This window comes from Osmerus eperlanus, chromosome 16, assembly GCF_963692335.1.
Source record: "Osmerus eperlanus chromosome 16, fOsmEpe2.1, whole genome shotgun sequence".
Classification (NCBI taxonomy): Eukaryota; Metazoa; Chordata; class Actinopteri; order Osmeriformes; family Osmeridae; genus Osmerus; species Osmerus eperlanus.
The window spans coordinates 3,727,055-3,742,794 of NC_085033.1; the positions used below are offsets into that span (position 1 = coordinate 3,727,055).

At 42.2% G+C, this 15,740-nt stretch overlaps 1 protein-coding gene across 1 annotated transcript in view; it reads right to left on the minus strand.

Moving 5' to 3' along the window:
* Positions 1 to 14,247, minus strand: part of egfra (epidermal growth factor receptor a (erythroblastic leukemia viral (v-erb-b) oncogene homolog, avian)) — a 29,063-nt gene extending 14,816 nt beyond the window's left edge. The window contains exon 1 of the mRNA XM_062482190.1: positions 14,005 to 14,247. Within this exon, the coding sequence (XP_062338174.1) occupies positions 14,005 to 14,101 (97 nt within the window). The 5' untranslated portion in view covers positions 14,102 to 14,247. The remainder of the gene's footprint in view (positions 1 to 14,004) is intronic.
* Positions 14,248 to 15,740: the final 1,493 nt, after the last annotated feature.

The window sequence follows — 15,740 nt, forward strand, 5'->3', positions numbered from 1 at the left end:
TTATCTTTCATGATTATGTATTTGCGATGGTGATGATTTATTTGGTGGCTCGCCATATCAGGTTTACATCCATATCAGCGCCATGCAGCGCTGTCATGCCGTGAGTCGTGTATGTTGTGCAGTGATAAATCAGCACATTTTCCCTGACCGGGATCGTCTTCGATGAAATATGAGCAAAGGTTGATCAATGTATCCTCCCTCTCCTGCCTGGCTCAGATGGCACAAGGATAGTAAACACTGTACTGTATCTTCCATCAGCTGTTTTATGGTCATTGGCCTGACATATCAAGGCAATAAGCCACTTCCTCCATCAGCATGAGAAGGTAAACCTCCAGGTTCAGTGGCAGCTGAGGTCTGAGTAACAACAATACAGCAGAGGCAGGCTGACATAAAGAAACATTTAGAATCAATACCAGATTCATAATCTGGGGGAAGGGATGGGTTGACTTTTGGTTTAAGATGCAATCCTCTGTATCTGAAAGCTATTAACATACCTTTGACATTCTGGAGCTCTGGTTGTGAATCACTACTATGTTGCAATTCAATTTGAATTCTTCCTGAGAAAAGAGAAAAACCTGCCAGTAAGAGGTTCCCTGATGGAGAACCGTATTGGCAATAAACCCTAACATGGAACATCGTTTTTCCATAGCACCTGGTGTGGTTGAGAGTACGAGAGTAGGAGCGTGAGAAAGCAAAACAGTGAGAGATACAGATTGTAAAGTTGCCCTGATTGCTTCATTTCCTCCAGCTGTAACAGCGTCACCTACATAGAAGGGAATTAAGGAGTGGCAGTGCTGAAGTGGCACCGGCTCATTTACTGCCTTATACACCTGTGTGTGTGTGTGTGTGTGTGTGTGTGTGTGTGTGTGTGTGTGTGTGTGTGTGGGTGTGTGTGTGTGTCTGTGTGTGTATGGGTGTGTATCTACCAACATATTGATAGATAGAAATAAACTTCTTATTGTGCAATTTCCCCTCAGGGATCAATTTGTATCTATCTTTATGTATGTGTGTGTCAGTCTAGCATGTATGCATGTACAGTATGTGTGTTGTGACATTATGAGAGGACGTGTGGTAGAGGGGCGTTATGTTCCTCTCCAGGAGTGGCTACCACGCCACAAGATGGCTGCCGGGAACACTACATCTCCCAGAATGCACTCAGAAGGGTGCAAATACCTCAGCCCGCTGATTAACGAGGGAGCTCAGGTGTGGGAGGGAGAGAGCAGAAAGGAGTGGACACACACACCAGGCAGGTACATGGAACAAACTTTTTTCCGCTTTGGAGGAACTTTAATTTTTGCACCTACGGTAGTAGGATTCCAGTTAAGAGCAAGTTTATGAAGCCTATGTTTTTGCCTTTAAAAACATCTGTGTGTGTAAGAGAGAGAGAGATGTAATCAGGTGGGTGACATTCTGCTGGGGAGGCCATTAAAGGACATTCCCTGGAGCACACTGTAGTAAGCAGCACCCAGGCTTACAAACCAGCCTGAGCAAACCAAGTTATTAGTCATCAACACTTTCTGTAATGTGCATCGCATACAATATCACTCCTTTGAGGCTGCCCTGTGTCGAAAGTCAGGGGGGGGGTGTACATTAACGTTTCTTAAGGCTACCAGATCACTACATTGTACGACTGTGAACCTCATGTGAAAAGCCCTTCTATGTCTTCTACAATTTATAAAAATCACATCTAGCGATTTTTCTTTAATACACTGCACCCAAATATAACACATTCTAGACAATAGTGCAAAATGCTGTACCAATGTTATGCTGGCATACAGTTACTGTATGTCTGGCACTAATCCAGACGTAGTCATCGTGATTGAAAGGCCACTCCACTGTCGACAGCAGAAATGACCCAACAAGGTTTTCTTCCTCTCATCCACTACCTGCAATTCAATTAGGCCTCAGGCCAGAGTCCCCTGATTATATTACTCCAAACTATATTCATAATCAAAGGGGAGTGGTTGCATTAATTGATATTCTTATTTCTTCCTCCAAGTCCCAATCATCGCATGAACATTCATGACTCTATTCATCAATATTGCTACAAACATCATCATCTCAGTATACAGTTATTCATATCTATAATTACACAGAACTGCGTTCTCAATATCACATCAAGTAAATTAAACTAAACGAACATGAAGTTTAAGAAGGAACCTGTGTTTCAAGACAATCCACCAACCAACTAACCAACCAACCAACCAACCAAGACAACCAACTTATTTTTTGAAGAGAACAAAACAGATTCTCTGTATAGCAGCGCTGCTTTCCTTGGCCCCAGTACAAAGAGTGGTCTCCTTGGGGGTGCTCTGTTTCAAGTTTCCAGAACTCCAGATCTCTTGGAAGCAAACATCTCCCCAGCTTCGTATCATTGAGGGAGGAAAATAAAGCACTTCCTCAATTCTTCCTGTGCATGGAGCTCCCACTTCCTCCACCCCCACCCTCCGGTTAGTTGTCAGGTGGAAATGTGGGATCCAATAAAACTTCACGATAGAATTCTAAAGACAATACTATGGTTACCAAATCCAAAGAACAGACAGATAAATGCAAAGAACCTCCCAAAACTTAAATCTAAAGATCGTAAAAATGGTTTTGAGCATGTGTATGGATGGGCCCACATACTTGCAGTTGAAGAACACACAACTGAGATCCTGTTCTTTGTTTTGTGAGGCCAGAGGAAGAGGCCATCTTCTTCCTTTGTGGGGAATGCATCTCCGTGGGAGATGCATTAATCCCTTTGAGAAAACATCTTTGGGCGTCTCAAAAGAATAAAAGGTCTAACTAAGGATATCCCCCCCCCCTGAATATCTGAATGTATGCAGGAACACAAGCCCTCTGACATCTCCGGAAGTTCATCAGTGCTTGGGGTCGTTCAGTCAGAGAGAGCCAAGCACGACGCGAGCCCAGATGCTAGCCTTTGTCTCTGGGGAGATGCTGTGGGGGCCAGGATAACATCTTAGATGGGAGCTAGCTAGTGGACAGGAAAGATGGTAAATTAGCCAACCCAGATGTTGAATAGTCAATAGCCCCAGGTTATGCTTCACATGAGATAGACGGCTAATATTTGTACGGATTCAAGAGTTGTAGACAACTATGTCAGTGAATCATTATTGAAAAAGGTAACCGTAATGACAAGACAAATAATAAGTTCTGGTCTCAAAACTCACTCCTGTGTTTAATTTTACAGAGTGCTGGCTGAAGTTACAGCTAGTCTTTGAAAAAGTAGGGCTTCTGTCTGGTTTAGAACCACTCAACTCAGAACTCAGAAAAAAACACCAAATAAAGACCAGAAAGGCAAATGTTTACTTCTCGTAGAGAATGTTCTGTAACTGCCGGTGAGACACTCCAAATATATGTAACTGGGGCCGTTGACTGTTTACTCTGAGCCGCTGTTTAGGAATAATGGCTGTAAGTTCCTTAGAAACACACAGGAATAGACCCAGCACACACAGTTTCAAAGGTGCCGCATCAACTATTGGGGCCCCAAGATCCACCTATTCTCAGACATTCTCCAGTCATATCTTCAACTAAGAATGGGAGTGGTTGCCAAAAGTGTATACAAAACCAAATCCAAAGTGAGAAAAGCAATCACACTCTAAACTTTATGTAAAGTACAGCATGAATGGGGCATTCATTCCATTTGGCGGGACAGGACCACAGGTAAAGATATAAAAGATTAGTAGTTCAATGAGCAAAATCAAATATTGTTTATTGTGCCTATCCAGCCCAGCTGTCGTATAGTCTGACCATTGAAAGCAAGTGAAAGAGAACATACATAGAAAACCTGAACAATATCATTTCTAGCATTTTCTGTTTGAGAATCCATTCATTCTGAAGAGACGTTTCATCCCCGCCCCCTCATTCCAACCGACCCGCTCCCCAAAACCCCCAAGCCTCTACCCCCATCTCATTAAACTTACAATAATCTAGCCCCTATACTCCCAAGAAAAAAATGGTTAGCATTCTACCCACTTCCTCTCTAAAAGTCCAGACATTCTCCCTATTGTACCCCCCCCCCCCCCCCCCACGCACACACACACTACTCCACTGCTAACCCTACACTCCTCCTCAATCCCACAGGAAGCAGGAGAGGAAGACGGGAGAAGCAGTGGGCGGCAAACTCACTACTGCTTACTCACAGCTTTCTTTCACCCTCACCAACAGTATCTTTTAAAAGCTGTGCCTGGAAAAGGTGAAAGAAGGAGAAGACGAAAGAAAAAAAACAACCACGGGCTCCCGAAAAAACAATAACCACAAAGCCCAAAACATTTCACACATCATTTCATGAGGAAAAAAGCAGCTGTGTGGGAATCCCCTGTTGGTTTCAACATTCCTGGAGACATCCCAGGTCGAAGCTTAGCAACGCAGAGCGTACAGAAAGATAAGGCTCTGAATCAGGTCTGTACTCACAGAACCAACACAGCCAGTCCTTAAACAGATTCCTATTGAGGCCGTTTGAGCAATATCAGGTCAAAGAGACCTTCTCACATTTAGAAAACAGTTCACTTGGAACTCTCAGAAAGGAAGTTGGAGACTGACTGGCCTGGTGCTGCTATGTAACCACCTCTAGAGCATCAAGCTCTTCTGCCAACTGTTACTGACAGTCTTAGTCACTTTCCAACTCACTCTCTCACTGTCTCTCTAGACCTCACTGTCTACACAGAGGCCCCATAAAATGCAGAGAGGGACTGAGGTTTTAGCATTAGTTCTGCTGCCTTTCTGTTACTCAGTTCTTACTCACTGGATAACACATTTTGCGCTGATGAATAGTTTCCTCCTCGTTCAGGTTGACAGCTTAGGATTCAAGGACTCAGCACACAAGCAGAGCTAAGAAGCTTCCAGAATAACCCTACCCACGGAAGAAGATTCAGTTACATTTTGTCTTGTATCAGCCAAAAGCGCAACCAATTCCATTTTCACCGTGAAGCTCAACAGAATTTAGTTATGACTTGCAGATGACACATCAAACTGAAATGTCTACAATGCAATGAGATGCCAAGGGGCTTGAGCTGGGGTATAACGAGGGCTTGGTAATAATCCTCATAGTATTTTTAAAACAATTCTGTGTTTTTCTTTAGTGCCTGACAAAATGGCAGGACACTTTCCTGAGAAAACTCTGCTGGCATCTCAAATTGCATCTATTGTTAGAATCAGGGGAGTCATCGTCTCATCCTCCCCCTAACTAAATGACATATCACACATGGTAGCAGGGCCAAAAAACAATGTCTTTAGTTGTTTGAAGTTATCATGACTGTGGAAGGATGGTTGTTTTAAAGCCGCCTACTCAGTACAGACAATGTAGGGCTTTGGCAGACATATCTGTCTTGGCTGTGTTGCATCCCTCATCAAAGGCAATAGGCTTGGCATCCCAGTCTCCTCTTCCACCCTATCTGGTAAACTACTGAACACCAGGGCCTGACCTCATGTTTGAGACATAGTCTATAATACCGACAGACAGACACACACACACACATACACACTTACACACACAAGTCACTTTCAAGAGTGTATATTCGGTGTAACCAATGTCAAGGTCACAAGACCTCAAAACCACAATGTATCATCCTAGCCCAGATTTTTAAGAGCGATTATTCATCAAACATGAAAGTTCCTTTGTTTGTTGTATAACTGGAAGTACTGTTGCACCGAAACCACTGTAATGTCACATTGGCTATAGGCCAGGGCAGCTTTGTGGAAACCTGTTTGTAGCATTTATATCCAAAATCATTTATATGCACATTTCCTAACAACATGAACAGCTTCAGCTGAGCCTCACATCCATGTTGCATGTGAACTATATTCTGAAAGATGTGTGAGCCTTGGAAGAGGACGATGTGATGTTTCTATGGAAAAATGTTGGACGTCTGTATCTTTCCATTGCTCATTCTTTTACACACACACACACACACACACAGTGGAGTCAGAACGTTAAAAGACAAAACTAGAAATAATGGAGGAAAAGTTAACATCACTTCAAATACGAGAACTAGAAACATGAAGAAATGTGGGTTTTATGGTCCATCGGCCGTCAGGAAAACTACAGATCTGCATTCCTCAAATACCTCACACTTGAAAGCAATCAAATGTGTCCTTTGACCCTTAACCCAATTATACTTATTCTAATCTTTGAGGCAACATTCTGCATGGGTGATTACTGGATCAAACTGGGATAATACCTAAACAAGTGCATCCATATTAAAAACTCTGGGCCTCTGTCTCTCTACTGTAATCATCTCAGTAAGAGACAGTTAATACAGTGAGTTTAGGTGTGGTGGGCTTATCCTCAACCTTGGAATCAATCCAACTATGCAGTCTGGTGTATTTCTAGCATGGAACCTATTCTTTACCTTTCTAATAGGCAAAAAAGTGAAGGTTATTTTACCTTCCATTAATCCCTTTGTTGCAACATAAACAGCAATGTATGGTAATACCTATGAGTAAGGATTAATAACTAATGGTAATACCTACTGAGATTTTCAGTATGGCAAAGGTATCGGTTGAACTGTTTCTATGGGAAAGATACATGAGGATTGTTTTGTACAAGGTTAATGTGTGTAAAGTATAACTAATCCAGTTTTTACAACCCTCGGGGTTCAACATGACGACATTTGGTGGGTTGTCCTGCTTAGGTCTGACCAGACCATGAATTTAGGATGCAATGAAACCTTGGTGGATGAGACCGACGGGACAATAACAACTAGAAAACACAAGTCATCGGGCTCAGTTGTCAACAAGTATGCCTCTGGCTTCAAGAAATCAAAGAAGAACTCTGCCATGTGTTTGTTACTGTGAATGTTACCAATTCGATATCAACAAGCCTACCAGCTGTAGGGAAATGGAATGAAAGATTTAACAGTGATGAGGAGATTCCGGTGAGGTGATGTAATATGGACTGGAGGGTAACAGTGAGGCCTGAAATCTCTTGTTCATCTCACGCCCTGCTCTGATGTGCTGCCTGCAAACCTGTCATGTCATCTCTAACTCATACAAGTCTATGTCTTGTTAGATGGAAAGCCTGTAATTTCCTCTCAGGTTACATACTCTTGCGCCAGTGAATAAATCTTTTGTAACTTTATCCCATTTTCTTCAAGACTTTTTTGCAACTTTAAAGTACAACCTCTCAGACAGCAAATTCACAACCCGTTGGATTACCAGTTGTTCTACTTTTATGGTAGACAAACTATACACATGAAGGATATAGAATCATAGGACCATAAATCTGTTTCGGTTCTTTCCCTTATCATTAGGCAACCAGGTCAGTACCTGTAGCTGTTTGTATGCGACAGCTAAGTTCCTAGATGAAGCAAGATGTCAATACACAGCCCTAGTCTGTGCTCAATAGTAATATTATCAGTCCCAGATCTGCTCTCTGTGTCAGTCAAAGGGAGTAATTGCACTGAGGCACATTTGACAAATGCATTCAGGATTAGATGGTTTTATTATAATCTCACATCAACCCATCTAGATGTCAAGGGAGGTTGTTGTCCATAAATATCAGTAAAGAAATGTGCCTTTCTTCACATTGTTGACTTAAAGATAACTAACAATGTCACCAAAGTCATGTCTACACAACCCTTTAACCCCAGAGGACACAGATAAGTCTGGGTCAAAGCAGATGGAAAAGCCTGGAATAAAGAGGCTATTGTCAAAGAAGTTGTGGTTACCACGGAGATGGGCGCTATACATTCAGCTTTGGTGGCACATTCATCCTCCCTACCCCCTTCCCCCTCTCATTTGTCAGCAAAGGTGGCTGGGTGAAGTGGATTTAGCCTTCACAACTTTGTTGTGTCAAACTACATGGAGCAGAATTATTCCTGTCTGTACTGCATGTATGAGTACAGATATAGAGAATCTAGTACTGTAAAATACAGACTTTTGACTGACTGAACATTGGGGTCCTGGTCATTGCAGGGATGTGCCTGATTCACTTTCATGGATGACAAGGCTTCAATGGAGATTTCCTGGCTCGGACCGACATGGTCCACATTACAGAGCTGTCACATATTTTCTCTCAGTGCCTTTGAGCGGGTATATTTGGAGATCTTTGTGCCAAGCTAAACTTTGAGCTGGTACATTTTGTAGTTATAACATGGGATTTCTCCTGAAGTCATGGCCTTGCAAAGGGCACAATCAGTTTTGACTTGAAAAGATGCAATGCTCATTTAGACCAAACAATGACTATGACTGTCAACACAGTTTGTTTCTATGGACTATTCTAGATGATAAAGATGTGTTTAGGCCTTGATCAACATTCGGCCACACCCACTGAAATGGAGCAAGCAAGGTAATCGTGGAGAAAGTCAAGAAAAGAGTTGAGTGGTCCTGAATGCACACTGGCGTGCCTAAGCAGGACTCCTGTGTGTTTGTTTAGTTTTGTAAGGCCCACAGTTCTCCATACCCTGGGAACTTCTGCAGTTGTCTGCTTTAGCCACATTTTTAAGGCTTGTCTGTGAATTCAGGTCCAATGTTTCAAAGAATGTCTCACACATACATTTTTACATGAGAGGGGTGAGCATGAATCAGCCCTAGGCTTGGAAAATGATAACATCCATTTGACAAACAAATCAGTGAAGTGCACACATCAGACATAGATCTACTGTTTACACTACCAAGTACTAAACTAAATACCTTATACAATACCTGATATCAGGGACATATTCCTACTCTGAAAAAAAAGAAAAAACAGTTTAAAAGAATATGCTAGACAGCATAAGGTATTCTCAGGTAGGCATACTAAGACCCTGAGGAAGATAAAATTCATTTCTATTAAATTATCATGTCACCAACATTTGACCCAGTGCTTGAACATACAGTTTAGATCCTGTCCCGGCCACAGCCATGCCCCCCTGTTGTTTTGGGTTTTCCCTGCCCTATTGTCTTCACCTGTCTCGTTCAGTGGTTTGTCTCGTTAGTTTCATTATGTCCACCTGTGTCTTGTTTGGTTCTGTGTATTTAGGTTCCTGTTTTGTGTCCAGCCTTTGCAGTGTTTCCCCTACCATTATATTTTTATTTTTATTAATTTTTTATACAGCGCCAACTCACAAAATAAGTTATTTAAGGTTACTTTTCCTATAAAACAGGTCTATAGCTTGCTCTTTTATTAAACAAACTAAATGGCCTTATGTTAATTATCTTATTTACACGATGGCATGTCATTTCTGTCTCTACATGGTCGGGCGACCATGTCTCTACACGGGCGACAATGTCTCTCTCCCCCCCCCCCCCCCAAAGCTGTAAACCTAGGGGAAACACTGCTTTGTCTTGTCATTACCCCTGATACCGTGAGTACCTTGTCTGTTCCTGTTTTTTGAGAAATAAACCCTTTGTTTGACAATGCTTCGCAGCTCTCCTGCATTTGGGTCCTTCTCCAGCACTCCGCGTGACAGATCCATGGACCACACAGGAGGGGACTAAACGCGGTTAGGAAAGCAAGCGTACTCACTGAAAGCAGTCACCTCCTTTTAACCTGTATTGTGGATGATCCTGAACAGGAGATCTGCTTAGAAGGAAGCTATTGTTCTGCTCCCAATGGGGGATTCTTTAGCTCTTCCAAACATTGTTTCTTGAGGATGACCCAGAAGTCTAACTAAGGGAAGATGCCACACCTCTAAGGAACAGATTTCTTCACATTATGTTGTAGGTTCACTTGGTAGCTTACACTGTAAGAACATTGTTAAAGCTGTAGAGATAAGGGTTGGATTGGCTGCATGTGGCACTGATCCCCAATTAGCACACATATTACACTGCATGTTTAAGACTGTGCCAGGGGCAAACACAGACCGTTCTTTGAATCTGAACATCTACAGTACATCATGTTTAAACGTCTTGATTTTCTGCTGTACTTTTTACATTTTACTTTTTTTCAATCTGTTTGCTTCAGTATTGATTGATTTTCCTGTTTTACTTATCACAGTTCTCTCTCGGGTTTCAGAAGTGTCACCGTTGGCCATTTCACTGTCATCCACAGACCATCCATGAACAATATTTCTATGACCCAATTTCAAAAAAGTTATTCTAAAATAGTGAAAGTAATTTAAAAAAATGTGTGACCTTTCACAAAAGCTTACTTACTTGTTAACAAATATTACCATATTTAGTTGAAGTAAATAATGTGTTATCTATCCAGCTGTGCTAAGGAGGGCTGCACTACTGAAAAGTGCCATTGGCCCATGTAAAAGCCATAATGGAAAAATAGTAATTGCCCACTTTCCATCTCAAGCCGATGTCCCTGTTTGACAACCCCTTTTAGTGGCTACAGTCTGCAAAGCAACCAAAGGCTGAGGGAACCATTATCTATGGCATACACAACACATAGGGGCCTACAAAATGACTACTGTTAGCACAAGAAGGTCCAACATATTATATTTACCACTAACACAATAAAACATGACAAGCACGGCATTTGTTTGTGCACAGTGATACAGTATACATGTTTCAGGAGATCGTCTAGGACTCAAGCAGTGGCCTCTCTTTCCTTGAACACGGCACCTGTTGAGATGAGAAGATATCAGGTCCCTTTTTCCAGTCTGAATTCCTCAGTCTCTTTCCACTGGAACCTCAACCCAGCTACAGGTGACCCACTGGATCATGGAAAGGCTATAAAACTAGCCAATGACTTTGTTACCATGAACCAAATAGAACTCTGTTGAATGAGTAACTGCGTTCAGGCAAGTCACTATACAGTCAGTGTGCTAATGCCTATCCCATAATATGACGGGGAATAAACAAATTCAACAACATTCCCGGTAATGGACAAGCAAGAATTTTAAAGGCCCTCTGCCAAAGGCTTTAGACCTCTTTGCTAAGCAACAGGATCTGATACCTGCAGACCACAGAGGCACCATTGTCCCTGGGTGAAACAAATCCTCTCGTCAAATGAAATCTCTGCCACTCTGGGGTGGTGCAGTTCATCAGAGAGCGAGGAGAGTTTTTCCCCAGACTGCACGGTCCTACTCCAGGAGTTACATCTACAACAATGAATTCAGCAGATGGGGAATCTGGGAAGGTCATCAGAGAGTCACACACGCAGGCAACCCCCTGGATCCTAATGAACAGGCAGAGATTCTAGGGTTACCGAGGTACTGTAACCCTATATTTCCCTGCCTATGTCTACGCAATCCCAGAGTGGCCTTAATGAAAAGAAAAGAGTTTTCTGAAAATGATTGAAAACAATGGATGATTGATGGAAGCGCTGCAGAAAGGTTGCTTGGTTGGAGTCAAAAGAAGTGAAGTCCTGAGAGCACTGAGGTTCTGGAGCAGTGCTGAGGCAGGAGAATTTACTGGGGCGAGTCAGCTGTACTGAAGGTGTACTGAAGCCATATTACCATATGCAGAGAAATGAGGAGATGGCAGTGGAGAACTGTCACGGTGACTCACAATCACTCACTGCTAACTACAGTAACCTATTAACTGTAGATATCATATTGATTTAAGCATGTTAGGTTGCGCCCACATGGGCCTAGCAGCCTAGTGTGGGGATTAAGGGTTTAGCTGGCGACATGTCCCTGTGATTAGTTTGATCTGTTGCAGGTTATCTGCTGTCCCCCGGAGATGGGCCTGAGGGCATCACTCCCCTTATCAGCTCCCTGACAGCTTGGCAAGGACAAGACATGATCAGCCCAGAAATATTTCAAAAAAGATCGAAATCTATGCAGCAGGTCTAGTGCTATGCAAGGCTTTAGAAAAGCTGAAGACATTCCACCTTCTCCAGAGAGGCACAGCTGCATGATGGCATCAGACCTGCCGATCCACAGCCTCCAGGCACATTGATACGCATCAGAGCCAGTGATTTATAATTACTAGACGTATTAGTTCCGTATGACTGATGGAGGAAATGATGGGTCTTATTAGCATCCTCTCAGCGGTTGACAGTTAATCACATATGGCGCCAACGTACAGGAAAACTCTTGCTAAACAGCGGTTCTACCTGACTCGTACCACCAAAGAACTGACAGGGCCAGCTTCCTGTGGGAGAGGGGTAATTGCTGCTAAGTGCATTATCACATCACTTCAACTGCAAGAGGGGGCCCACTGCCTTGATGTCTTCTCCATGCACGATAACATCTACTAAACGCATTTAGATCCCCAGAGCACACTGAATGAGGACTTTCTGTTTCTTTGGTAACTGATACGGGATTTACAGAGGTTGTTTGCTAATATCCCAATCTCCAATCTCCGATCTCTATTCAATTACAAGCAATACTTCTGAGAAATACCTGCATCAGTGTCAGTATCAGTATTCAGTGTCCTGAATACATTAGTGTTAATGACATGGCGCTTTCTTATTGACATACTGTGACAAACCTTCTTAACTTACCATCCACTCAGGTGTTACATGTGAAGTAAAACACAAGGAAATGGCTAAATATCAGATATTGTTCTGGTTATTCCCCTTTTCTAATTGATCAAAGGACATAACTTTAAACGTGCCAACTCGCTTTCACCTCTCACTGAGCATTTTGGAAACTGCGTGTCATCTATTATGTGTAAAATAGAAGCATCTGTCTCGTCCTGTGGTGTTTCCCTTGTCGTCACGGGAATCCTTATGGCCTCTAACTAAGCATGAAGGTGTTAATCAGTGTTCAGAGTATTTAAATAATTTTGAGGGCAGTTTGTCCAGTTTCTTTGACTCTCTGAAAGCCTAATTTAGGGCCATTTCCCTGCTTTTACTGCAGGGGCCCAACATGTCCGGTTTGTTTAGCTGTCGAAAAATATTTAGTAAATCTGTCTTTTGGCTCACAAACACTACTGACTTGTTATGATTCTGTGAGCACCGGCTGGGAGAAGAACTTGCTAGAACAGTGTGGACATATGAAAGATACACTTGTTAACTCTGTGGGACCTGTGGGACCATGGGCTGGAAAGCTTGGACTCGTATCGGCTTGAGATGAACAGAGAGGGATGAGAAGGAATGATGATGGCTGAACGGAGGCACTACAAGTCCTGAAGGCTTTGGCAGAATCTCTTCTGACACCTGCCTCTTTTCGAGATTACTATGGAATGAAGGAAGAGCATATCCTTTATTTCAGATATAATCTCGTTTTGATCAAAGGTTCAAAGGGATATATTCTTTATCGTTTCTTAAGTTACTACTTGTCAGCCTAAACAGCTCCCTGTTTCTGGAGTTTGAATCATAATACTTTTATTTACCTGACCTCTGGTACAAGGCCAACAAATGAGAACACTGTCCTCTTCTATTTTCATTATCTAACTCATAAACAAAATACAACCTTTGCTTAAGAATTACATCTGTCCATCTTCATTCTTGTATCATACAGAGTATGATATTTGAGATATTCATTAAATGTCAACTACTGTGAGGTCCAAAGTGCCAAAAGTTGGTCACTGAATAAAAAGTATATCCCACTGAGGAGTCTGTATCTGTGTGTGAGAGAAAGGGAGAGAGAGAGAGAGAGAGAGAGAGAGAGAGAGAGAGAGAGAGAGAGAGAGAGAGAGAGAGATAGAGAGAGAGAGAGAGAGAGAGAGAGAGAGAGAGAGAGAGAGAGAGAAAGAGAGAGAGAGACTTGAGCATGAAGTCGAGAATACCTATACAACTTCCCGTTTAGACATATCAAGCCCATCCCATTTATTCTTAATGTAAGTAAGTAAAACTCAGTGTTTAGGCAGTTGCAACACTTTTCCCTCCCTCTCAGGCATCATCACAGTAGTGCGGTACCCGTAACTGGTGTGCACGTTCGTCATTACCATGGGATGCGTAATTGGGTTGTACACTTTCTTGTCTTTGGAAATCCTTAGTATAATTATTAAAATCCACCAGACTGAAAAAGTGTGAAAATAATAACAAATTCTGTCTCAAATACAAAGTGTCAGACAGCGATAAGGACGCACAAACTCTTATATCTAGTCGTTTCCCACGCTGCCAAGTTTTTTTTTGAAAGTGTTTAAACTTCAGTAAATAGTGTGTGAAAGCAAGTATAATACGAGAGTAATGTTGGGTATATAAGACAATGACAAGAAGTATACTTTAGTTCCTTGTCTTACCTTTCTTTTCCGGCCGCGCACTCAAAACCAAAGTAAGAGAGGTGAAAGTGATCCAGATTCGGAACAGTCTTGCCATTGTAAATTGTAAACGATTCATTCTTCATCGACGGATAAATTGCCTGTGTCATTCCATTCTAACCCTGCACAAATAGTCCACTAACGTAAAATTTTACTTGCTTATGCTTCTTCTATGGGACTTTTCTTTTCTTGGGACTGTAGTGTGACAGCTCCTCCTTCTCCGTAAAGAATCTGAACAGTACTAGGCGTTTGAGCAAGGCAGGGGAGACTATTGGCTATTCTGACGTCATCAGCAGGGAAGAGTGGTGTAATTTTGATGTTGGCTTTCAGGTACAAAACCCAGTGCTACCTATTCAGGTAGAACGAGTAATGTTGCAAAAGCCTTTTTTGCATTGTTTTTGCGAACGTATTGCGTATGATGTGTGTTAAATAATATCCAATTAATTTCTCATTGAGTTGGGAAAGTTTGGATGAATTGCTTTATTTGTTGGTCTTATTGAGACAGACTTTTCGAAATCTTGTTTGATGATTTATTTAAAGTCCACTGTTGGATGATCAGTATAGCAATCTAAATGGACATTTAGACAGAATATATTTCTGTTGTTGTACATAGAACAGACTCAATGGGGACCAGAGTGGTAGAAAACATCAGTCACATCAGCCTTGATCTTATTACTGTAGCCTAATGGTTCCACACATTTTCGTTGGTCATGAGAGGAAGAGAATATCTCATTTGTTGAAGTTATGTCAATTCTCATTCTCCTCTCAGTGAAATCATTGTAGTCTGCTAGCTGATGTAAAGCTAACATTTCACATAGGCACAAGCACCATGCTATTTTAGGCACACTGTCGATGTGTTGCAACTGTCTCTCAGTTAAGGTTGTCAGCCAGTCTTGGGAAAAGGAAAAATGTCCTAGGTCTTTGTCATTAAGATAAGAAAGTGGAAAATATGTAGACTGAGTGTGGGTAAGGCACGAGGAGTTAAGGTTTGACATGCTAAGTAATTCCACAGGATGGAAAGTTGCCTGCAGTTCTCAGGTTCAACAGTTTTGCAATAACTAAGACATTAGTCAGTCTTGAAAGTGTCTTAAGATCTACTTAATAATCATAACACAATTCACCAAATGGATGTCAGACACAAAAGACCACAAAGCCACATCCGACACCTACCTTCAACATGTACTCTAATCAAGAAAAGGGAACATTTCCAGTGTAATAGACGTTTATGTGTCGCCATACTGATGTGTTCATGTTGTGACAGGATGTGCTTGCTAACCTGACAAATCCTTGCTCCACAACAGAGCAATTCGCCCACTGACTGCACGCTGCACCCTCACCGGCTCCCCCGCGGGCTGTTTGTCTTGACCCACCCAGGGCCTGACAGTTTGTCCGACAGGCAACCCTAAACAAACACATGCGAATGACCAGACGACTGGGAACTGCTATGAAAGGAAGAACAATGGCTGACTGGTAGTGAACAGACACCTCCCACATCTCACTCATCAATTCACTCATCAACTTTCTAGGCTGTCCATTGTAAGGTGATATATTCAAGATGCACAGCACTTGAATATACAGAAACCAGAGAGCACCCTTTTTCACCAAACAAAAATGTGTAAAAGGTCATAGCTTTCATAAGGAGGGTAGAGCTCAGTGGTAGAGTATGTGAATCCAGATCCCAAGATCATAGGTTCAAATACCCCCTGTTATGTATGTTC